Source organism: Sciurus carolinensis, chromosome 3 (genome assembly GCF_902686445.1).
Source record: "Sciurus carolinensis chromosome 3, mSciCar1.2, whole genome shotgun sequence".
Classification (NCBI taxonomy): Eukaryota; Metazoa; Chordata; class Mammalia; order Rodentia; family Sciuridae; genus Sciurus; species Sciurus carolinensis.
In genome coordinates, this window is record NC_062215.1 from 159,784,277 (window position 1) to 159,811,762 (window position 27,486).

The 27,486-nt window shown below is 33.5% G+C and overlaps 1 protein-coding gene across 1 annotated transcript in view; it reads left to right on the top strand.

Moving 5' to 3' along the window:
* The window catches only part of Spag16 (sperm associated antigen 16), a 1,066,789-nt gene that overhangs the window by 201,827 nt on the left and 837,476 nt on the right, over window positions 1-27,486 (top strand). The window contains exon 10 of the mRNA XM_047546617.1: window positions 799-926. Within this exon, the coding sequence (XP_047402573.1) occupies window positions 799-926 (128 nt within the window). The remainder of the gene's footprint in view (window positions 1-798; window positions 927-27,486) is intronic.

The following is a 27,486-nucleotide window of genomic DNA, read 5'->3' on the forward strand; positions in this document are numbered from 1 at the left end:
TCATCTGCTTTGCTCACTGATGGATATCCCATGCCTAGAATATTTGGGAAAAGGGGTACTTCTAAATGGTTTTTAAATAAATGAATGAATGATGGAAAATTGAATATATGCCTCCATCTGAAAGTCAGTTTTAAAGAGTTAAATTAAGTAGAAGAGAACTGATTACTTCCTTTGTATTGTAGACTTGAGCAATTTATCCATCTGTCATTAAGTATTGAGTGCATGACTTCTTTCCACACGTGAGAAACTCCTTTCTCATAGACTAAGTTACCCTCGGAGTTTTCTTGGTGGGGAGGGAGGTTACCAACAAATGGCAATGTATATATAACAAACAAATGGTTAATGTATATGATTTAAAAGGAGGATAGAGGTGTTTTACCTTCAGCTGTGCCTTTAAATTAATCCTGTTTCCTTGGATTTAAAGAAGAAACCACAATTAATCTGTAAACAAGCATTGTTCTGTTGCCTAGTGCAAGTATTTTTGGACATTTCTTTGGGGATGGAAAGTGCATTGAAAAATGACAATTGGCCAATAATATAAGATAATGTTATTTTGTACTTCATTGGAATTCACAAAGGATGTGTTTTAAAGTAATTTTTAACTTGTGACACGCAGCTTAGAATTAAAATTGCTTATGTGCATGGTATGTACTTTTCTTCATATTTTTTCAAAACAAAAATGGAAAACAAAGGACTGAAAGTGAGAGTCAGAGGAGAACATTTTGTTTCTGATTATCAATGTGTACAGTGATTTGAAATTTGACACAAAGCTCTTGCTTCCTTTTTTTTTTTTTCTAGGATTCAGAATTTCCCATCAATATACAACAAAATCCAAACTTGAATTTATGTACAGAAAATCTTCCTCCAGCAAAATTTGACTACAAGCTGATTAACATTTTTAGACTTCATGAACTTCCAGTGAGCTGGTAGGATTCTTGATGTTTTATTAATAATGCCTTTGAGATTTTGTTGTTATGTCTAAATTGTGGACTCTTATAGCCATTCATGGTTGAAGGGATTTACTCTTAGCCTGTTTCCAAATTGCTAGTCATAGCACTAAAAGAATCTGCTTATAGTTGCCGTAATAATCTTTAATTGGTTTAGGCACTTGGTGGCAGTACAGACTAAGTACACTATTGTGTATTATTATTGCAGAGGTTAAGAGTTCTGGCTTAAAATAATGCACAAATCATTTTTAGAGAGGTTTCTAGGATTATTTTAGAGATGGGATCCCAGCAACTATAAATTTTATTTTTTGGTTGTTTTTTTACTCACCAATTTTATCATTATACTTCTTCCCCATTAATATACCTTTTCAGTTGTATTTTTTGAGAGCTATAATCTCATGAGCTAAAATTGACTTAAAAACAAACTTAGTACTTGACATTTATTAAAATGTATTGTTTCATGATTGTTCATATTTAGATTAAGGGAAAACTAATTCTAAACTTACAAAAGTCATAGTATTATTATTCAGATTTTTTGAGAAAAATATTTCTGTGGGGATTCTGCATGTTTTACATATTCTGTGGTACATTAAAATTTTAGTAAATTATTAGCTTTTGTGGATAATCATGGGTGTATCATTTTGATTATGACAGGTAATAACATTATTTTCTTATATTTGGTCTTATAATTCAAAGTACATATAATTGTTCTTTAAAGAAATCTATAGTTTATACAAAAATATACAGAAAAAATTTCATAAAGTTCCCTACACTTTCAATCTTCTGGTATGTGTAATGTACTTTCTAAATCCTGTTTGTTTGACTTGTTCCTAGTAGCAAGAATATTGCCTTTGATCTATTTCATTTTTTTTCCTTATTCAATGTATTCTTTTAATTTCTTCAATTTGGTCAAATATATTTTTCGAGGTATATATGCAATTGATCTTAGTTATTCTTCACGGAGTAAGCTATTCAAAATATTCCTCTTTCAACCTTTAAGATTTAAAATGCCCTTTCTTAGTAGTATGCCTTCCTCCATTCATTATATTCTCATTTTTTCTTATTTTTCATATTATTAAGGAGCATAACAGTCCTAATTGCTGTGACCAAAACTGGAGATTAATGAATTGAAAAGTTCTGTTGGAACTTAAAGAAAAACATAAAATATTAAATTCCTGTGTTAATGTTCTGTTTCAACTTCAGACAGGTGTATGTGTGTATACATGCCAGCGTTTTGATGTAAGGTCATGACTTTTCCTTAAACTGTTCATTGTTATTCTGCACTATATTTTGTACACAAGCTATGCCAGCAATGCATCATCTATATTTTTAATTTGTGATTTCTTTAATCTAAAATAAGAACTTTGAACTCTTGGAAGATGATCTCACCACCTTTTTATAACATTAATTCAATTTTCATTGACAGTGATTGTATTATACTTGTATTTCATCACCTTAATTAATATTTAATTACATTACAGTGGAAAACACAACAGGATTATGAAGAGGTTTAGTAACAAACTGCTTTTCCTGTTGCAGTCAGGGACCTTGGCTGGTGGGAGCAGTTGCTGATCTACTTGGATATCATTGGAGAGCTCTGAGTAGTTGAAGTGCAGCTTATAAGCACAGCTTGTGTGTTTGCCAGCCAGAACAGGAATACTTGGTCACTTGAGCAATTAAGTAGAGGTTAAAGGAAAAACTTTTATCAAATAAAAATGTGAAGAAGAGAAAGAAAGAATCATTTAGTTCTTAGTCAAAGATAAAATCTGGATTTCCAGCCTTTGGTAATATAGCTGCCCTGTAAACTACTGCAATCCAGGTAAATAATTTCTCTGTCATAATCTTTACTTGCTGGGCCATTAGGAGAGAAGGATCTAGTATTATGAGTTAGGTAGCAGAAAAATGAAACATCAGTAGAAAGAATAATATCTAATCTCTTAGGGTAACATACCTTCAAAGAAGATTAAGTTGTCACTTTGGGACAGGTCATTTACCTGGGCCCCCACCCCCTTTTTTTTTTCCTGTCTACTTCATTTTTAACATGTCTCTGCTTCTCTATACCACCATGTCTTCTTTACCATGTGTTGTGCTTCTCCCACCTATTTTGTTCTACCACTTCTTTCTCTTCATCCTCATTCTATAATATCAATCCTTAGCAGTCTTAATATAAAGTTCAATATAAAATTCTTAATGTTTCTCAAAAATTTTCAAAGTCTCTTTTCTTAATTTTAAAACCAGAGTATGCTCCTGCCAGACACAGAGAAACAGTCTTTGTACTAAGTAGATCTTCAATGAAGTGTTTATTGACTAAGTTATATGCTTCCTGAGGGAAGAAAAAAGCTTTGTTAAAAAATGATCATCAAGTTATTTATTTATTTATTTTTGATTGGCAGTTACCATTAGTGAAAAGAAAGTTCTTCAACTATGGTATGTAGGTTCCTCAATTTCAAAAATATAATAATAATGACAATAATAAAGAGCAGAATATCAATAATAATAATAATGTTTTACTAAGCACCTATAAATGCCAAGAATCATTGCTTTAGACACACTATCTCTGACATTCATGTCACTAAGGCAGTTATTGTTCCTATTTCTCTCTCTCTGTCTCTTTGTCACACTGCACACACAGCAACACACATACACAAAGCTGAGACACCTTGAGGATCACAGAAAAATAATTTGTATCAGATCTGGTTAACTCAAAAAACTCAATAGCAACAAGTGTGCTACATGTTATCTTAAAGAAAACTTCTGAGGAAATAATTTCTATTTTCGTAGTTTGACATATAATTTACCAGTAGCATACAACTATATGACCCATGATTTAGGTAAAAAATTCTTTTCCTTCCTCACAATAAGCATGCCCTAGGATAATTGCTTTCAACATAGATTGTGTTTAAGTACATAATTTGCTAATTATGTATTCTTCCTCTGGAAAGGTAGATTTATCAAAATGTATGCTTTACTATGTTTTTCAAAGTCATAATAATGCCTATTAAAATTCAGATAATTTAAAAATTCTTAATGTCTAATTTGCATTTTTATAGAGTGCGATTTCATAGGTCAAAGAACCAGAAGGATTTTAAATTAAATTAGTTAAGAGAATTTTAAAGTTCTAATTTAGGTAGGTATCTATTACTCTTACAGAGTGGTACCCTTCAGCCTAGAAAATGGGCTTTAGCAACTTCCATTAGTTAAAAAAAAATTCCCTTTCTTGTCCAGAGAACTCCCTATCAAGTCTTCTTCTTTCCTTATGCCCCACTCTTTTTTACTGAAAAGTTGGCAAAACAAAAGAACTGGCCAAGCGCACAGACCGTACTTGCTCTTCCCATTCTCCCCAGCTTTGGTGTTCCTTCCTTCCCTATCCTGTGAAAGCAGATGGCTTTTGTCAGAGTCAGTAGCACTTCCCAAGTCCACCACCAGAGGCACTTACAGATTCTGCTTTTCTTCACTCCTCAGCTCAGTGGAGGCAACTGACCACTCCTGTTTCCTCTTCTGACTCCTGTTACTGGCATGTCCTGGTTTTCCTGCTGACTTCCACACTTGTCCCTATCCATCTTTAGTGACTGCTCCTCTTGGGTTAGATTTCTGGTCAATAACTCCTAGACTCTAGCTCACACAGCTACACATTCTCTGGTAGTCTCATTCTTTCTCCATGTTTAAATACTCTTCATATGGATCTTTACCCTTGACATTTCCCCTGAGCTTGAATACTTAGGCTTCTCCAAGTTGTCAAGAACTTTTATTCTTCAGAAAACTCGGTCTTCTCTGAATCCTTCCCATTTTTGCAAAAGTACCACCCTGTGCAAACTTCTGTCAGGGAAAAGCCTAGGACTCATTCTGATTTCCAGTGTCCTCACCCTCGATTTTCATCATTAGATCTACCAGTGAGTGAGTCTTAATTTATGTGCGGAAGACAAATGGAGGGGCAAGTGTGGGATTGGGGTTGGGCTTGTTAAGTTTATGATGACTATGAAACCCCCAAGTGCGCTGAGATGTGGATGGGATACCTGACTGTGCAGTGAGCACACTGCACAACCACGTGATGACTGGCAAGTAGTTAGGCTCGTGTCCATACTATTCCAGGCACTTCCACTGAAACAGACACTGGAAATAAAGTGGCTGAGTAGCTTTTAGTGTATAAAAATGGGCATTATAGAAATGTAATTTTTAAACATTGGTCAGTATAAAGCTTAACTTATTTGTTGTTTTCTTGTAAAGTATGTTTCCATGAGATTAAGTCATATTGAAATTGTGAATTTGAAATTAAATATCTTTTATAATTATAGGTATTTACACTTTAAATTATATGTATAACAAACTTATTATTATTATAATATTTATGTCTCCTTAAAACAAGCAGGCAACATAGAGCAAAGTAGGTATTTAAATTTTGAATTGTGAAAGGGAAAGAACTTCAGTTCCCTGAAGCTTCAAGAAATATCTCTGTAGAATGATAATAATTACATGCAGTTTAAAATACTTGTAATCATTTATAAGTAGCGTATAGAATAATTTGAAACATTTTCTGTAACATAAAGGTGTATTCTACCCATTTTATAATTTACTATCAAAGTACTAAGGTATTCTGCTAGCTTCTATTCTATAAAGATACTGTAATATTTATGCCATTAACTTTTAAGAAGGAAGATGTACATGGATTTACAGTAAATGTAAACATTCATTTTAATGAGCTATTTATTTTGGGGGGTGTGTTCCTTGAATAAATACATCATCTAATTAGTAGATTAGATTTTCCTTTTATTTCAGATTGTCTTTAGTGTCCTTGAATGTATCTTTCTTCAACTTGAAATTTATTTAGATGCTTTAGGTTTGTTGAGCAGCTGTCATTTTCCAGAAGGTGTTCTGATTTGTTTTTGGTCAACTCACAGCTAAAATTATGGAAGGGCTTTTACATTGGTCACAGATGATGCGTAAAGCATTTTCAATTCCCCGTGTTTCATTGTCTCAGTGAGAGACCGACAGTTGCCCTTCTGGGGCTATAACCATTTTTCATTCTCTTTTAATTATCTAGATCCATAGTAATAACCACAGTGACCTACAAGAAGGTATTGTTAGACATATTATAATTATATATAGCAATTATATGTAGTGCCAACAATGCATAAAAATCCCACCTATTAACTAAGGTTGTTAAAAAAATGAAACTATGTTTGTCTCCCATAGGACGTAGTTTTATTTTTAGCCAAATGAAGACATTTAGTTTTTCTGTAAAACTTTTTCTGGGGTCTGTTATGATGATAAGGCAGGTCTATTTCCATGGAATGGCAGTGCATTAATAATATTCCAGTAAATATAGAAAACAATTCTCATTCCATCTTCTTTCATTACATACTGGTATTTTTTATTATCTACTATGTAGTAGAAAGGGAAATGGAAATTCAAAGCAAAGGTTAATCTTGCAATATACAATGTCAGGGAAGGTTGTTTAGGACAAGTACTGATACACCTCTTATTCTTTTTAACAACTTTTTTAGTATTTCAAACTATATTATATTCATACACATAAGTCTGTTTAAATAGAGGTGGCAAGACTGGGAAAAGTATGAATAATTAGTAGCCCCAGCAATTTCTGCCATTACTTAATGGGGTGTCTCCCTAAATTTGCTAAAATTCTGTGTTTTGTTCATCTGAAAGTCAAAGCATATGGAATGGAATGCCGCAATTGGTTTTTCTTGTGAGTCTCAATTATATGATGAATGAGTTGTAAACACCAGTGCTTATGCTGATAGGTCTAAATATTCAATCTTGAAAACTTCTTATATGGCCATAATTAGGATGATATTGTCATTTTGGTTTAATATCATTAATTTTTTTCATATTAGTAGTGCTTTTATAATCCAATAGAAAGCAATAAAACTTTTTATTAGACTTATACACTCAACGTACATAACAATATTTATGCTCTGGATTCAACTTTAATTTAAAACTCCTGACATTATCCCAAGGCAATAACCATTAATTCAGAGTACCTCATAAAATAGGACATTTTAACTTGCATATCTGTGAACACCTAAAATTTAGCAGTTCTAAAAGCCAATTCTCCTTTGCTGCTACTCCTTTTTCTCCCATTTAAGTCAGTGTTATATCATTTATATAGTAACCTAAGATGACCTGTGGGTCCTTTTAAGGTCCTCCTTACCGCTCATTTATCACAGTTGATCATGTAAGCCTGTGTATACTATATCCACCATTACTTGTTCAGGCATTCACTTCAATCAGAGTCCATCATGTTATTTAGGACCCTCCAGGACTCTTTGCCTCCAGTCACTCTTTCAACTGGAATTTATTTTTTGTACTAATATCATTACAATCTTTCTAAATTGAAGATCTGGTATCTTATTTTTGCTTTAAATCATTGATTATTTTCTAAGTCCTGAAGACACATTTGGCTTTTCCCAATTTAGCTCCAGCATATGTTTGCAGTTCTATTGTGCCTTTTGTCACCTATACCCACTCTGCTCTGAGTTCATAAGGATTTACTTAAGGACTTCACATATTGGCTTATATTTATTTGACTGGAATGCATTTTATTTCCTTCTTTCATTTGCAAATACTCAAGCTATCTAAAGTGTATTGCCATCCCTAAACCAAATTTTCTTTTTGTCTCTTGGCAGTAAGTACATATGTTATGGGGTGCAACTTAAGAACAGACCGATCACCACTGAGAAGTCCAAATTTAAGCTGGCCAACTGATTGTCTCACACAATGCCCAAAAAAATGGCTATAGGGTTGTAGGGGTTCTTATACCAAAATCACATCAATCATAAATGTCTGTTGCTATGATTCGAAATTAAGAACTAACATCATGAAATCATCAACAGAGAGAGAAGTAGGTCAAAATGACCCTCACCTAGGTACAAATTAAAGAATGGTTACTAACATCCACACAATCACTGTTCACATGGTACATTGTTTAGGAGCAATAGGAATCAAAAGAGAGCAATTCTTTACTACATAGGAGTTGCCCTTGTATATTATTAAACATGTCACACCAAGTAACTGATGATGGGCACAGAGGTGGGGTGTTCCCATGGGAGAAGCTCATTTTCTACATAACATGGAGTCTCAGAGCAAAATGGAGTCTGTTTAGTCATTTCCCTTAGAGTCTGACCTATAACATTCTCATGGAATCAGATCTGTCAGCCCATCACACATAATATAGAGGATTGTTAATATAGGGATACATAGAACATATCTGGTTGAATTCCAGTGGCTTATTTATGAGTCTGTGTCTCCTAATCCCCAAAGGACTCTTGAGAGCACAATAATATATATATTCTGTGCCCTTGTAGTTCTGTATCCTCCTTGTTTAAAAAAATATAGTATCCACTTGTAACTCAGGTATCAGGCAGTGTCATGCTGCCTTTTAAAATTAATTTATCTTGAATATTCAAAAGTTTCTATAAATGCTATAGTCAGAACCACAGCTGGCATACTCTGGAAATTTGGTGGCTATAAGCACTACTTTCACAATAACTGTAGTCACCTCCTTCATGCACTCAGGGTCCAGTTCTCTCACATTCATCAGGGAGTATAAAAGAGGCCCCCCCTAACACAGCCTGCCTTATTTGCCTGACTTTCTAAATTTCTTAATCTTGTTTGTTAGTATCAATAGTCATCCCCCATTCTCTTATTTTGTATTATCTTCTCTCAGTTTCCAGACATTTCTTTTAAGAATATCCCTAAGACTTTTTGTTATTGTTTGGATGTGAAGTATTCTCTAAAAGTTCACATGTGAGACAATGCAAGAAGGTTCAGAGGAGAAATGATTGGGTTATGAGAGTCTTAATCTAATCAGTGAGTTAATCTCCTGACAGGGATTAACTGAGTGGTAACTGAAGTGGTAGGGTGTGGCTGGAAGAGGTGGGGATTAGGACGTGACTTTGGGTATATATTTGTATCTGGTGAGTGGAGATTCTCTCTCTCTGCTTTCTGATGATGCAAGCTACTTCCCTCTGCCATGCTCTTCTGCCATGATGTTTTGCCTCACCTCAAACCCCAAGGAATGGAGCTGGCTGTCTATAGACTAAGACCTCTGAAACCATGAGCCCTAAAATTAAACCTTTCCTCCTCTGTAATTGTGTGGGTTAGATCATTTAGTCACCGCAGTGAAAAAGCTGACTAAAATAATACCTGACTCTACTACTTTAATTTTTTTTTTGCGTTTTTAACTTCCTTCACTTGATTCAGAATTTTTATGACCAACTAACATTTAGCTTGAACATGCTAACTTGAAATATAGACTTTTGCTTCATCATCTCCCAGTTCTATTCCCTACCTGTCCAATTGGATTTTCTTGGCAAGTCTATTACACATTATTCTCCATTTGGGAAATGAGGATATGTCTGACAAGCCTTAAGAATGTTTTCATGGGGAAGCTCAACAACAAATATAAATAGAGTATTTATTGTGTATTCTAGATTGAATCCATGGATTTATGATGAATTTGTATTATGTATATAATAATAATGTATAAAAAGGAAAAATTAACATTCCAAGTAACATTGACACACAAATGTTATACCTATGAAAAAAGGATGAAAGGAACACTTGGCAAAATTAGGGATCCTATAAGGAAGGAAGAAGCAGCAAATAGGTGCCAGTCTGTTAATACATTTAAAACCTACCATGGGGCTTAAACATTGGGAATAGGGTGGGGGAAGGAAGCCAGAGAGGTTTACTTCTGAGTATTATCATTTTATTACATGATTTAGATTATCACTTATTGATAGTGGGTCTAGGATTGGTGTTAGAGGAAACATGGAAAAAGGAGCCTAGCTGTCATATCCTAGAATGAAGATTAAATTGTTTACATTACTCCAGAGTATTCTTTTTCATATTTTACTCAAAAGAGGGTAAGAGATGCCTGAACAAGCATTTTGGTTCCTAATTTTCAAATAACTCTAATTCCTAATGGCATCAAAGAAATATCAGGATGGGGAAGTACGTTTAAACAGGAGGTATGTCAATGGTAATGAGACACAGGGCTTGTGATAGAGGCTCTTCCAATATAAAAAGTTGGTAACTCTGGGGAAAGGGGAGAGAAAATGTAACTTTATTTCTGATCTCAATATGGTGTTATAGACTAAGCCTTTCCAAAGTATCTTGTATCCAACAATTCTTGTGGATACTAGTGACAAATTTTAAAAATTTCATGTAGTTTTTTTAAACTGGGCTATTATCAATGATTTCTTAAGGAGACTAACAAGCTTTTCCTTGATAAGTTAGTTATTACTTACCTCACTATAGAAATAATATGGAACATTTCTTCTTTTTTTCTAGTCATATTTACTTTTTAAAACTTTAAAATTTGTTCTAATTAGTTAGACATGATAGTAGAATGCATTTTGACACATCATACATAAATGGAGTATAACTTCTCATTCTTCTGATCATACATGTTGTAGAATCACACCAGTCCTATAATTTTATGTGTATATAAGGTAAAAATGTTTGAGTCATTCTACTATCTTTCCTACCCCCACACCCTTCCCTGCCCTCTGCCTAATCCACAGTACCTCTATTTTTCCCAAGCCCCACCCCCATTGTGAATAAGCATCCACATATCAGAGAAAACATTTGGCCTTTGGTGTTTGGGGATTGGCTTATTTTGCTTAGCATGATATTCTCCAGCTCCATTCATCTACCAGAAAATACCATAATTCTTTCTTCTTTAAGGCTGAGAAATATTTCATTGTGCATGTATATGACATTCATCTGTTGAAGGGCAACTAGGTTGGTTCCATAGTTTGGCTATTTATAATTGAGCTGCTGTAAACATTGATGTGGCTGCATCACTGTAGTATGCTGATTTTAAGTCCTTTATGTTTGAACCAAGGAGTGGGATAACAGGTTCAAATGGTGGTTCCATTCCAAGTTTTCTGAGGAATCTCCATACTGCTTTCCATAATGGTTGTACCAATTTGTGGTCCTACCAGTAACATATGAATGCACCTGCTGCGACCAGTGAGGCCAAACTCAAGGTTGTGGTAAGGTGCAATGGGGGATTGGAAAAATAAAGACTCACACATGCAAATTGTGATTATAAAGCTGGGATCATGTGGAGTGCTGCTGTCCAATGAAGAAGCAGCTCTAATGACTTATGCCACTAATCTTTATTTATATATGTCTCATTATCAAGTTAAAGACTATGTAAGCATTATTCTTGGTATTTAGGAAGTTACAGGACTAGAAACATCTATGCAGCTTTTCCAGTTTCAGTGTGCAATGTTAGGAGCTTTATGCAGTGCTTAGGAAGGTCCATTGTTTAAAGTTAAGGTTAAGTGGGCAGTCTCAGGAGTAGCAGAGCTGGTGAAACATTGTGGTTGTCTAGCATGAGAATTCCTCTATCTCTGGGAGCTATGTGCCTGAGATCAAGTTTGAAGCTGACAAGACTCTTGCATAGAGGCTCCTCAAGCAGGGCTTTACCATAGCAGCAAGGCATCCTATGCCCTTGGCACCAGGCATGCCACAGCCGTGAGGTCATCAGAGACCCCCAGTCTCAGTCACTGCTCTCCACATGTACCTATTCCCCCACATCCTTGCTTGCATTCTTGATAATTGCCATTCTGACTGGAGTGAGATGAAATCTTAGAATAGTTTTGATTTGCATTTGGAACTTTTCTTAAACTGATTAAACTACCTGAAAAATTGTGATCAAGTAATAGAAATAATTTATTGGAATTTCTTTTACATTTATGCTTCAGGAAAAAAAAAAACAATTAACATAACATTTGGTGAAAAAATACATCTATTTCTAAAATTTTCCAGCTTTTCTTTGTAAATTTTCTTATGTAAAACATTATCAAGAAACTAACATAATAATTAAAGTCAGTAATTCTCAGAAAAAGTTGGACTTGGTAGGTCTTAAGGCCTACTCTGTTTAAACAGAGTAATTTAGAAATGACTATCACAATTTCTTTGTGATAATTTTGAGAATTTTTTTCTTCTGTCAAAGTGAACTGATGTGAATTAAATCTAGTTGTTTAGTAGATCTCATTGAGTACACTTTTCATTTTTTGTGCGAGGTAGAGAATGTATATTTATTTGTAATGTTTTTCTAGATACTGAGATATTTGACTGTATACTAAATCTTAGTTATTAATAGAATTTTATTGATTTAAATATTCATTGTACTTATCTTACTATTTGCCCTCATTTCTTTTTTATTTTTATAGACTGCATTTTGATTCATTGTACACAAATGGGGTACAACTTTTTGTTTCTATGGTTGTACACCATATATATTTACACCATTCGTGAAATCATACATGTATATAGGGTAATGATATCTGCCTCATTCCACAATCTTTCATACTTTGCCCCCTCCCTGCTCTTATTTCCTTCTACGTAATCCAAAGTCCCTCCATTCTTCTCTTACTGCCCATTTCTTTTTAAAAAAGAAACCAACAAGAGAGAAATCCTAAAATTTGTTAATGGAAAAATTTAGGTATTAAATCAAATGAGGCCTTAGGCTATTCACTAAAGTGATTTAAGAAATATATATATAATTATACTTTATATATATGTAATTTTTTCTTAGCTATTCCAAAGTGATTTTTCATTTAAATAGTGGCATTTACCCTGGAGTAATATGTAGTAAATATTATCTTTAATTTCTGAAGTTGTTCCTTTTATGCCAGGATACACTCTTAAAATTTTACTTTTCATCCATTTACCCTATCACAAAATCATTATTAGAGTATAAATCTGGAATTTTCTCCAAAGGCTCATGTGTAAAAGCTTGATCCCTATTGCAGCAAAATTCAAAGTGGAACTTTTAGAAAGTGATTGACTCATTAGGACTGTGATCTCATCAATGGATTAATCCATTATGGGTTCATAATTGAATGGAGTATTGGTAGGTTGTAGAAACTGTAGGAGGTGGGGTCTAGTTAGAAAAAGTAGGTCACTGAGGTCATGCTCTGGAAGGGCATGACACCTTCCTTCCTTCCTCTCTTTCTTTCTCTGTCTCTCTCTGTTTCCTGGCTGCCATGAGGTGAATCAACTTTGTTCTACCATGCCCTTCTGCTGTGATGTCCTGCTTTACCAAAGACCCAGAAACAATGAAGTCGACCAATCATCTGAAACTTCTGGGATGCTGAGCTTAAAATAAATCTTTTCTCCTTTAAGTTGATTATCTTAGGTATTTTGTCACAGTGATGAAAAACTAACACAGTCACTTAGTTGAAAGTAGAAAATATGAATAGTGAGTAAAATGAAAATATGGTTTATAATCTAACTTATCAGTTTCTTTGTACTTTAAACATCAGCTAGCTATTTGTTCTTAAATCTTGGATGATACTGCTATGAAGATCACAATGAAAATTTACTGAGAACTTGGACAAATCCCAGTGTTAAAGCCTTCTATATAGTCTCATGAAAAACTCATAAACAATATTTAAATATGGTATTATTATATTTACCCATTTTACTAATGAAGAACTCGAGATTTCGGAATGGTTGGTGCCTTATTCTTTATAGATTTTATTGCTTCATCTATCTTTCCAAGTAATGTGACCGTTTAGAAATGAACATTCAAGATGCACATGTGTGTATCAGCCCCTGGACAAATGGCCCGTTGACTTTCACCCTGACTCTGCTCCACATGTCAGGTAACACGGACTTGCTGATGCTGGAAGAAAATTCATACCCATTGTAACCACCCGCATTGGCAGTGTCTTCTCTGCTTATGATCTTGATTCAAAATCTAGATGACCACTTATTTCTGTTCAAAGAACATTTGAGCACTGGAATGTATTCAAATATAATTTGTATTATTTTTTATTGTTCTATTTAGTTATACATGGCAGCAGACTGCATTTTGATTCATTGTACACAAAGAGAGTACAACTTTTCATTTCTCTGATTGTACATGATGTAGAGTCACACCATTCATGTAATCATAGGTTTACCTAGGGTAATGATGTTTGTCTCTCCTATAATTTCTATTATTGACATTTCCTATTCATTATCATTTAAAGCAGCAAATGTTTTGTGTAAACATAGTTGTATCTTTCTACTTGACAACAGTGACCTTTAATTTTTCCTGCATTGTATAGATTACATATAATGGTGATTTAAAGATTATTGTTATAGAAATGGATACAGGGTATCATTTCAAATGTTCAATGTTAAAACTAAGTCCTGCAGTTGAGATTTATGTATGAATGGCTATTTTCTTTACATCATTATATGATTGTTTTAGATTTATTTTTAATTTTTTAAAATTATTTTGAGATTTTGGGTAAGATTCTACAATACAGTTGGTGCTCTCTCTCTGTGGGTTCTGAATCCAAGATTTAACTAACCACAGATATGCAGTTATATCTATGATGCTCTCATCTCTACTGAACATTTGTAGACTATTTGTTATTATTTCTAAAATTATAATAGTATAACAACTGTTCACATTGCATTTACATTATATTAGATATTATAAGTAATCTAGAGATTACTTAAAAAGAAGGATGTGCATAGATTATATGCAAATGCTGTACTATCTTATATAAGAGATTTGAGCATCCATGTATTTTGTATTCTTGGGGGGATGTCCTGAAACCAATCCCTATTGATACTAAGGGACAACTATACTATGTCCTTTGTAGTATTACTTTGCAAAACATACTCTGTTATATGTATGTATCATATTGTCCTATCTTGTATTAGAAGATTGAATGGTTACATTTTTTTAGTATTTGTAATATTGATTTATCAACAATATTATAAAAAAGAAAGTATCGTTTATTTGGTTAGAGTAAGGAATTGATAATGATAGCTTTAATTGCAAGAGAAATTGATATGTATTAATTACAACTTTTGGCAACTTTCTAAGATTAGAGAAAATGGTGTTTAAGTAAGTGTATTATTTTTTATCAAAACTGAAAATAACATTACTCTTTTGTTTTCTTATTAAAATAACACATACTTCCTCTTGTTCTACCCTTCAAATATCAAAAACAGATAAACACTCTTAGCACATTTGATTACAATTATTCTATCAAAAGTATTTTACAAACCCTTTCTCTATTCCCACTTTCCCCTAACCAGCTATTTTAAATCCTGTTCTGAAACTTGCTTCATGCAGTTAAGGCATTGTAGATAACCTTCTATGTTAACTATCCCATCCTTATTTGATATCTGATGATATTAATACATAAATATAAGATACATTTAATAAATTATAAAAAGACAACTGTGGTTATATTTTACATAGATCTTTGTGTGGTTATTATGATATTTTGCATTTTTTCCTATTTATGTTAGATATTTATGAGTGCAACACATTTCTGGGATTATATTAGCTTATAAAATTGAACTTTAACCTATTTCTATGAATTTTCCTTTATTACTCATGCTTAATTTAAATAAATGAGATACTAGACAAACCATTGGTTAATTCTTGATGCAATAATTAATATTTTTCAAGTATTATATAGAAGTACTTTAATTATTTTTTTGCCATTTACTTGTAGGGAATTTATTTTCCTCTACTAGAATGTATGTTTTAGTAATATTGAAACATTCAATTATAAAAATAAGTATATCATATAAATTTGTTAGTTTTATAATATTATATATGTGTATATATGCATATTCTTCCACTTAATTTATTTGATGATATATTTTCATGGTCTTAAAGTAAAATTTTATTGCTGCCTACCAAATTTCCTTTTCATTTCTTTCATGTATGGTGTCATTCTTCCTGAGAGTCACTCAAGTTCAGGGTGATCTGAAACCCTTGCTTTTTTAATTCCCATCCTCATCTCAGCTCTTCATGCACTGGGCTCTATTAAGTGTCTTTCCAGATAACCATTTTGTATCCTATTTATTGTTTGAACCCTGATGAGATTCCATTTACCATCAGTATAAATTGGAATGCTTTACATTGAGAGTGATACAACAAAAACTTATTGAAAGACAAAATGAAATTACTGGATTCATTAATTGTATAGATCAGAAGTAACTTCAGGTCAAACTTCCTTTACTGTTTTAGAGATATCACCAAATACCCTATTCCACTGTTTTCTATTTTGTCTTTCCCATCAGAATTGTCTTCAGGCTCCCTCGCTCCTTTCATGGAAGAGAAATGACTGAAACAGTGCTAGTCTTCATATTCTTTCACAGTGTCATTAGGGGAAAGCAAGAGGGTCTCTTTCCACAGGTCTTGAAAAAAAAGAAAGGGAGGTTCCATTCCTGCAGGTTTAAACAAATGTTCCCCTGTTTTATAGACTGATCATATTAAATGCTATTTCTGAGTTGAAAACTGTGACTTGGAAGAATGACCACTGTATTGACACAAATTATTAAGACCTACCCTCCAGGTGGTGATGGTATCAGACCATCTACGTGGCTGATAATAGAAGGTGGTGTTGGTAGGGAAGGTTTACAACAACAAACAAACAGCCTGGGTATTGTTACCAGAAATAAAGGCAGTGAGGGCACACAGGTGTCAACTGCACTGTAACTTTTCCTCAGGCCTACCTGATACTCAGACAGTCCTAGGCAATCTCTTCTTCCCTAAGTTGGAGTCTATCCCCATGTGTCCCAAATGGTGTCTCTGAGAGTTTGCACAGTTACTGATTTTTGAAGGGCCTGTTCTTGTCATAGGAAGCATTCTGTGGCAGAAAGAAAATTATTTCTGATATCATTCATTTAGCCATTTATTTGACTACATTTACCAAACATATTCAGGATGTTGTGCTGTGTTCTAGACAAACCAAGGAAAGGAAAACATTTGTCAGGATGGTTTAAAGATAAATTGTCTACATAATAGTGTGTGGTTCTTGAAGCATGGAATATGCTCAGCAGATATTATTTATTTTTGTCTATTCAAAATAGTCCTCCTCAGCGATAGTCACTTGAGACAGGGCTCTTTTACTATGACTGTATCTTTAAGATGTTCTTAATGTACTAACATAGACCTCTAAGTGTTACTACATCTGTTGAAACTCGTCTTTAATTTCTGGTGCTGTTTGGCTAGAGATTGTGTTCATTTGTGCACAGAATGACTTGTTCTCCCCACTGATCTCTGCTGTCATCCTCTTAGATTCTAACCTGTATGATTCTAGAAGATAGGTATATTTTAAGCTCTGACCCCTCTCTATCCCTTGATTTTTTTTTACTGAGTGAACACCCATGAATCAACAGTGCATTGCAAGAGATAATAGTTTTGGAGAAGTAGAATTCGTATTTGGTTAAAGCAAGATCTTCGGGTAAAATGAATGACTTGCATTTTAAACATGCTAAGTGGAAACAGTATCTATCACATTATATGCTTTGCTTTGGTAGTTTAAATGACCAGACTAATAATTAAAAGTCCCATAGCCTTTGATTGACTGATATTGATATTTTCAATAAATATTTCCAGATACAGTAAACCAAAATAATTTATGATATCATAAATGTTTCTGAGAGATTCACTATGACTTATTAAACCTTTGCATGGACTTTTTAGCACATTATTAGAATAAGTTAAGGTCAAAAGAAGAAAGAAAAAGAAATAGGTGATTTTATGTATCCATCCATGAATTCTTCTGTCCAACCGTCTATTCATCCATTTACCCATCCATTTATCTTTATCTATTGATGGGCTATAAAGATAAATACCAAAGTCAAAGGCTCTCATGATGATAGAACATATATTTACCACTTACTTGTCAATTTTATAATCAAAGCCAATAAAATACAGATTTTTAAAAAAAAATTTTATGTGCTTTGAACAAAAAGCCAAAGTTAGGATATTTTTTAATTGTAAAAAAATACGTCATAGATATGAAAATGAGTTTCACTAGGTCCTAAACAATTTAGACATTTCTCTGGTGGCACTTTATGAAACTTAAAATCCTTTTCTCAATCACTTCAAATACTTCCTGAAGATTTTGTTCTATCTATAAAAGCAAAAGGTTTCTGGTATAATCCCTGAATTTTCATGCTCAACCACAGCTAAAGGACATAGGTGAAGTTGGGTTTGATTTTTTACCAGAAATGTTTAGCCAGTTTGAAATTAACTTTGTAAATTTGGTGAGACAGCTAAGCTCATTCTTTCACTATTTTACACATTATGTTTACAGATGATGGTCACATATGTTACTGAACCATACTGTAACCTCTAAAGCATATGATGAACTTTAAATGAATTGTGAATATTTAAGGTACTTGAAATATATATTATAATTTATATTAAATTTCAACATGATTATTTTGGAATATATTTGACTCTGAATGCATGTGGATAGAAACTTTTTTTTGTGTGTGTATGTGTTGCTGGGCATTGAACCCAGGGCCTCATGCCTGCAAAGCAAGCACTCTACCAACTGAGCTATATCTCTAGCCCAGATGGAAACATTTTAATTGAGATATTTGTTAGGGCTGAGGATCCAGCAATGTGGTTCTGGAGTTAAACTGCCTGAGGTTTATTACTTGCTTAACATGCAACCTTTGTGGCAATAACTGACCTTCGCTCAGGTGTGATTTTTACACCTGATGAATATAATTAACCATGGAATAACTACTTTACAGAACTGTGAATAAGTGAGAAAATATGTCCTATAGTAAGCACTTTATACAATATGCCCATGTTTGCATTTATAGGCATTTAGTATGAATTATGATTGAGAAGTATATATATTATGATGAGTACTTAAAGCATGTCTATTTCTATAATTGTAATGTGATGTTACTTATATTCCTAATAATTGAATATATTTTCAATTTTGAATCTTTTATATAACTCATTTTATGGAAGTCAAAGATTGAAATATTGCCTTTTAATTTAATGTTGTTTAAAGTTCAATAGACATAATTTTGGTGTGTTAAGAATATCTCAGTCATGGTAATAATAGCATTCTAATTTTGAAAGTCTTTTGGAAAATTTACTTTCAGTAAAAATATAAACCATACTGAATAGTTTATGAACTTATGAATATTTGAGTATAAGGACAAATCTAAAGAGCTCAACTTATTTTTAATAATTTGTCTCCTTTCCCCAAAGCTATGCTGTTTGTATTCAGATGTTTACACATTGACTCACAGATTGACCAGATGGAATATTTTTATATGATATCAACTTTTTATGTCAACTAAACAAGTGTAGACAACTCAGGTTGGGAACTGGAGTTTTTGAGCTGGAATGAATTTCAAATATCTCTACTTTTGAAATATCAAAGAAAAATCTTAACATGATTTGAAGGCTAGTTTGAAAGAAAATACCTTTGTTTCCATATTTGGATATGTATAGTTAAATGAATCACTTAGTGTCTTTTTGAGCCAAAATTCTACATGTTCGGTAATGGTGATTGAAATAAAATAGTTTTCAAATGTAAGTTTGATTTAAGAAAATAAATATTAAATTGTTCAATTGCATAATTATTATTTCTATTATTTTTAAAACTTTTACTTAATTCTCAAATATGTTGGAAAGGATTTGTTGTTTTGAAAGTACTTTTATATCATGTTAAGTTTTTCTCTGGTATCTTATCTATGAAATAACTATCAGTTAGTATTATATTTTCAATTTCAATTTTTCTACTGGCAATCTTTAATTATTTTAGTGATATGTCTTACTCTTCAAAATTATAGTATTGTATTTCCCGTAGGGTTTTATGTTTATTTTATTCTTATCCTTGGATTAGTAGATTAGGGCTATGTAAACAAGAGGAAACAAATTTATACGTAATATTAGTCCAAAAGCAATGATTTTTTTAAACTCTTATTTTATTATAGAATTTGTATTCAGAATGCTTTGGTTCTAAGCTTAATTTTCTTTATGATGCCCAGAAAAATATATGTGTAATTTTTCCCATTTGGGAGAATAATTAAATAATCCATTATTATTATAAAGAAGTGCCAATTATATTTTAGCTTGATTAACTAAATCATAACATTCATGGTTATCAATATATAAAAATCATACTTAGAATTTGTTATTGCAGTACTGAAACAAAGTTTCAGCATCACTAAAAAGCCAGTGAAAGGTAGAAATACATGCAAAGGGGAAATAAAATAACTTTAAGAACATATAAGCTAGAACTTTTGAATGAGGTGTTATATAAATTTGCTCTTGTACTCAAAATAAATAGTATAATAAATAAAACTGGAGAGAAGGGGAAATGGGGAGGACTCAAGACAAACATCACTCATCAAATCATATTGTATAAGCAAATTATTCTTGTTCAAGCTCTACTCTGCTAACCCTATCAGACCATGTGAGTGACCTGCTTTGAAATGAGTAAAATAACAGAATGAATCAAACAATATTACCCCATGTAAATTTATGATTACACAAATGGTATGCTTTTACTTCATGTACAAACAGAGAAACAACATGTATCCCATTTGTTTACAATAAAAAAAAAAGATTGGAAGCTATTGATTAATGTTACCTGGTGCTACTGTTTGAAAGTGTTCCACAAAGGCCCATGTGTCAAAGGCTTGGTCCCTAGCCCCTGGCTCATTTGGGAACTAGTGGAATTTTCGGGTCCTGGTGCAAGGAAGTTAGGTCATTGGAGCAGTGCTCTTGAAGAGTATATTGGGGCCCCCAACCCCTTTCTGTCTTGTCTTAGTTTCCCAGCTGCCATATGGTGAACAGCAGCTTCCACCACATACTCCTACCACAATGTACTGGGCTCCCTGAGGCCAAAGGTAGTGCAACCAAGAGACCATGGGCTGAAAACTTTGAAACCTTGTGCTAAAATAAATCTTTCCTCTTTCTAAGTTGTTTATCCCAGTATTTTTTCATAGTGGTAGAAACTGACTCACACACCTGGCCAAAAATTTGTCTGTATGAACTGGCATTTTAATCTATAGTCCTGGCAATTCTGGGGGAAGGAATCTTGAGCTTTCATTGGGTCATTATTCAGGAGAGATGGACTATAGCTGTATAAACTGAGGCGATGGAGCCCAGTATTGTTCAGGTCAGGTTGGCTCTCACTTTTTATCCCTAGCAGTTCTACCAGACACCACCAGAATTTTCCAAATGTATATATCCCCCACATATATCATTCTCTGTTGATGGACAGAAAATAAGTCACCCCTTCTAGGGATTTCCTGTGTTTGGTGGAACCTGAGTGTTTTGAATCTCCATTTCCTTTAAAATCTTCTAACACTAAAACCTAGTTTTTAATAGCTACCTCTGCACCACTGGCTTTAAAAACCCCCAGTCTGCTGCTGATAATTTCCCATATCCTCAGCTTTCTTTTCCTCCACAGATATTAATTTTATCAGCAGGGTTAGTTCTCTAGTGATGTCAGAGTGCTCCTGGAACCTGCTGAGGTAATTAATGAAGTCAAGATGTACCACTGTCAGCTAACTCTTTTTAAAGCTATGCTTGGTTTAATGCTATCTATTCTATGACACTCTTCTCCAATATCATATATGTATGTTTGGTTTTATCTTTTCTTAGTAAGCTTTGTTACCTAGTCGTTTGTCTTTTTGTCATTGACAATTTGTAAAGAACTGTTGTTTTGTAAAGACCTTAGTATACACATCCTCTAAACTTCTCTATGCTCTGTATTTTCAGTGACTCATTCCAAAGTTGACAAGGTCTTGCACTGTGACTGATTTATTCTCTGTTTGCAATGGATGTACCACTTTGAGGCTAAGTATAAATAGGCCCTCCATTCTCTTATAGTTCTGCGTCCAGTATTTCATTCCTAAACATGTTCTTAGGCAATGTGAGATTCAGGGACTCATACAATAAAAGTTTATTTCTCATTCCAACTTAGGCAGTGGAGATTTTCCTATTTGGATAACTTTTCTGAGATCTCTTTTCCAAATAGTAACTCAGTGAATCTCAGTTAGAATATTTATATTTTTGTAACACTGGCATCTTTCACACAACATTCAAAGTTCTGAGAAGGGCAAATGGAGAGTGAGTTATCTCTCTGCAAGTTGTACGACCAACCCTAGAAGTGTTATGCAATATATAAACATAAACATGTGGCATCAAGCAATAGCTACACAGAACATGGGCATTTTGTGCTATGGTTAGGAAGCATATGATGGCATGATGCACATTATCTTCCTGGTCAGCCAATGTTGTGAACACTAGGAGAGAAGAAGAAAACCATTCTCTTAATCACAGAATATGAGTGTTTTCTTACGTATTTAGTCACAAAGAAAAATGCTGTAAAGAACATCTGGCAAAATTAGGGATCCTGCAAGGATGGGAAAAGCAGTGAATAGATGCTAGTCAGTTAATATGCTCTCAGTATGACAGTCAAGGGAGACTGGCATCACAAATCCCAATCGAGAAGTTTCCAAAAGATAGACCAACCTGTGAGGATTACAAAGGTACAGATTTTTGGAAACAAGATGGTCCTTAATAAGTTCAGTATATACCATCTAACATAAATCATGAGGTTATTTCTCACATTTTAGCTTATTAAGGAATATGTGGGAGCTAAGAAAATGAAGTTATTCAATCAACATGCTGTGCTCTAGGCAGTTAACTTTATTTCCAAGGTAAATGTTTCATTCTCAATGAAAATGTAGACTAAATACAATGAGCAGTGAACTGTAAAGATAATGTTAAACATCATTATAGTTTCATTAAAAATATAGTTTACTTCTTTAAAATTTACTATTGGAAATTTAGCATAATGTCAGTTTATTATCATTTTAACTTTTCCAATTCTCCCAGACCTAAGTAAAATATAGCTTATAAGGTTGAAATTATTTATGATACTAAAGATACAAATCTATGCTAATTGCTCTAATAACCTAGATAATTAATTATTATGCATTCCTAACATGGAATCTATTAAGTTATTTTACTATGATGGATATAATCATTTTGATAATATAAGTAATCTACACATTTTTCTAGATTAATTACAGATGCTGTTCTAAAGCTGTTTTAATGTGATGAATTACAATGATTCAATTGTCAGCATCGAGGGTCTTTAACTCTTAATAATCATTCAAATTTTACTGAGCCACAATCCCAACCCTCATCTATGAAATTTTTCTCAGAAATTTACATTAGCTATGAACAATTTTTACCTAGTTCTTTTTGTGTACTTAAATAATAATTTAATAAAAGTAATCAATTCACCACTGATGACCAATCATTTTTTCCTTACATTTGTTAATATGATAGCACATGTACCCATATATTTGCTAATGTAATAACAAAATGAAGTTGAAGTTGTTTTGTAGCATTTTGCTTTTTTTCTTGAATAATGAACTAATTTTGGAGACATTTGAAATAATGATCTGTACTTCTTTCTTTAAAAGAAATGACTCTGGGTTAAGGGTTCTATTATAATCTTTCAATCATGGACTATACATTCATTTTTCCATTCAGTCTAGAATATTGATTTAGCTGTAAATATGTGTCAGGCATCATTATAGCTGGTGGAATTACAGACATAAAGACAGTCTCTGTCTTCAAAGAAGTCAAAATTTAGTTGGGTGACATACTTATAAAAACATAACAACCACCAATGAGATAGAGTGGAATATCTAAAAAGCTCCCTACTGTTGGTAGCCTTTGAGTATAGTGTTGCAAAATTTATCTATTAGTTGATCGTTTGATCACTTTCCCAGGAAAGGGAAAAATTTTTAAAGTTTCAATATAATTGATTTTTATGCTAATGAATTTATTTAGTGTCCTTTGATCTGTTATCACTTTTTCATCAGAAAAACTTCTGAAAAGTTGAATGTAAAGCTTGTAATTTTCTGCCAACTCAGCCCCTTACATTGTCTTATTGATTTAACTTTTTCTTCTTGAGCTATAATTAAAACTGTGCCTAAGAATATTAACACTTTTCTTTCACCAATATAGAATGTCTTTGTATTTAATTCTCCTGTAGCATCCATACAAGAATATACAATGAAAGAAAGTGTGTTTTCATAGTATGGTGTTTGTTTAGAGTTGAATTATGTCCCCCAGAAAGATATGTTGAACTCAGCCCACAGTATCCATGAATGTGATTGTATTAGGAAACAAGGTCTTTCTAGATATAATCAGGTTAAGGTTATACTGTATTACTGTGGCCTCCAATTAAATGATGATGGAGGTAGAGATTTGGAGATTTTTATCACAAGCCAAGGAATAACTAGTACTGTTAGCAACCACCAGAAGATAGGAGAAAGTCATGGGATGGTTTCTCCACAACCTTAAAAAGAAACTATCCTTCACTCCTTGAGTTCAGATTTCTGGCCTCCAGAACCATGAGATGCAAATCTTTGATATTTTAAGTCACCCAGTTTGGGTACTTTGTTGCAACAGCCATAGGAAATTAATATTGTGTTGATTCTTATTGCTTGATTTAGAGGCTTCTTAGAAACTAAATCTTTCCAAAAAATACAAAACATTCTACAAATTTAATTTTATTATTCACACATACTTATTGTCACGCAGGGTTCTTTGGAAACAGTCTCTCAAATGGGCTTTCAGTTGTGTTTATTGAGGATCAAAAGCCAGTATCACCCTTCAACTTGGTCTGCTCTTGCCCTGTTCCTCACAGGGTTCTACAGTCTGAGTGGCTTTTCCTTTTCCTTTTGCATTTGGGAATGTGTGAGGAGGGCAGTGTCATCTTTTGGGTGATTGACAGGGTACCCAATCCCCATTTATTCTTCCTGGGATCCTCTCTGTCCAGTGTGTGCAAATGCCCTGAGGAGCTCCTAGACTTGTGCCTATAGGTTCTTCTCAAAACTCCAGTGTCTGGACTCTGGTTCCAGGAAGTGGCCTGATGAGTGGATTGCTCCTGCTTATTGGTATGATAATTCTTCCACAGGATCCTACAGGACAGGACTGTTGGAACAGTTCTGATTTGCTAATTTTTAGTGACTTCTCATTAACACTGAACACTGGGTAATTCAGGAATCTGGATGTGGGCTCTTGCCCATCTATTTGTAAGCTCTCACCTATTCACATTCTCATCTGCAGAGCTAATTCCAGTCTATGGTACCCAAGCATGGTCATCCTACCTTCTCCTCAGGCTTGGTAGCATATTTCAGGCTCTTTTCCAGGATTGCAGATCTTATATCCTTTGGGGACTTTTAAGACTTTGCTCCAACAATGACAAAAATAGTTTCCAGTTGATGGCCTTTCTTGTGTCCAGTCCATGACTTAAGAAATTCCAGATTAGTCTCAAACCATGCCTGATGAGAGACAGACATTCCTTGCATTTATGGATCTCTCAACTATCTTCCTAGCTGTCATTGGTGAGTAGAAGACCATAGTTAACATTGAAAGGGATCATATTCTACAAGTGTCCTAATTATGGCCTACAGAGTTCAATAGCAGTCATGTTTGAAAATGTGTGTTTTCAAATAATTGCTGTTAATGTAGTGATTATTTTCTAAAAAACTTGGTTTCCAAATTGTCAGTTAATTTGATAAAATTATTATATTCAATATCAGTTACTTGGATAATGCTGTTATATTCAGATGTCTAATTTTCTATATCACTTTCCCCATGATTGGGCTCTAAAATGTTTCTCTCTTTAGGGGGATTAAAATGAATTAATCTGTATATTATAGTTATAATAATAGTAAAGTTTATTTTGACTTATTCATACATGCATGAAACATAATTTGTTCCATTTTAATCCCCAATACTTCCATTTTCCTTCCCTTCCTCTGTATGCTGCTCTTCTTCCTTTCTATTGATCTTCCTATTCAGTTATTTTCTTTTAGTTGATGCATTATATATGTGCACAGTACAATTTGAATTTCATTCCATTATTCTTTCCCTTCTTCATTTCTCCTTCCTCCCTCTTGGTCCTATTCCTTTGTTTTACTGTTTTCCTTTCTATTTTCATAGGATTCTCCCTTTTAATTTTTTATATCTCCTTAACTTCTGATATGAGAGAAAACATTTGAACTTGGACTTTCCAAATCTGACTTATTTCACTTAGCATGTTCTATCCACTATAGCAAATTACATAATTTCCTTTTTCTTTGTGGCTGAGTAAAACTGCATTGTGTATATAATGGTTAATTTGAATTGTCAACTTGATTGGATTAAGAGATGTTGATGATGTTGCCTCTGGGTGTGTCAATGAGAGCATGTCTAGGAATGATTGGAATGTGGGATAGGAACTGAAGTGGAGCCCTCCCTAAGTATGGACAACACCACCCAATAAGATGGAATAAAAGCTGGAAGAACAAGGAAGCATCAGCAGATGCAAGCGTGGCTGTTCTTGTACGGGTTCTTGATTGCTGCTTCGATCCTCTGAGGATATTACTTCTTCACTCTTCCCAAGTGGACTCTGCCAGTAATTCTCCAGGTAGTTTCCAGAAGCTTTGGTCTTGGACTAGGGTAGTACTGTTGATCTTTCTTGTTCTGCGATTTCTGTGTCTTGGAATGTGCAATTGCTGGTTCTTCCAGCTCTCCACCTGCAGATGGCCACTGTGAACTATCCAGCTTCTGGTAGTGTAAGCCAATCTAATAAATTCCCTTTTATAATCATACTTAACCATATTTCCTGTTGATTCTGTTTCTCTAGAGAACCCTGACTAATACAGTGTATATATATGGCATATTTTATTTATCCATTCATCAGTTGACTGTACTTGGGTTGGCTCCAAGTACATGGTATGCATGTATGCTGATTCTAGTTCTTTTGAATAAATACATAGAAGTGGGATAGCTTGGTCATGTGATGGTTCCATTTTATTTCAACTTCAGGTGTGAAGGATAGCTTTGTTGGGAGTAGCCTCTTGGTTGCCACCCATTTTTTTTCAGGACTTGGTATACCTTATTCCAACCCCTTCTGGATATTAGAATCTAGACTGAGAGATAACACGGTCTAATTGGCTTACCTCTAAATGTGACCTGCTTTTTTCGCCTGTGGCTTTAAAACCTTTTATCCTTGTTCTGTATATTAGACATTTTAATTATAATATGTTTTGGAGAGATCTTATTTGACCTTATGTATTTGGGATTGATTCTAAATGACTCTTGAATTTCTATTTTAATCTCATCCCTAAATTTTGGTACTTTTTCTGATATTTCACTGAAAATGTTGTGCATTCCTTTAATTCCTATAGGTGCCTTCTTCTATACCAATGATTCTTATATCTGGTCTCTTTATATTATCTCAGATTTCCTGAATATTCTAGTCACAGTCCCTTATCATTTTTATTGCTGACTTTGTTTTCAAGGTCATATACTCTGTCTTAAAGGTCTGAAAATCAGTGTTATTATATGTGCCTTAGTTTTTTGGTGATGATTTCAACTGAATTTTTAATTTGACTTATATAGTTTTCATTTCCAGAATTTCGGTTTTTCTTTTTCAGACTCTTTATCTCTTTATTAAAATGTTCTTTTAGTTCATTCCTTTGATTTTCTTTTTCTCTGTTAGACATTTTAACTATTAGCTTTCTAAGTTGTTTATTTTGCAATCCCTTCACTGTGGTGTCAGTGGGGTCAATTGTTGTCCTGTTGTGAGCTATTTGGTATGGTTTGTTCCCTTTATTTTTCATACTGTTTGTATTTATGCCCATATGCTGGTAGGATTACCTCTTCTACTCTTTTCAATATTTGTTAATTTGATAATGT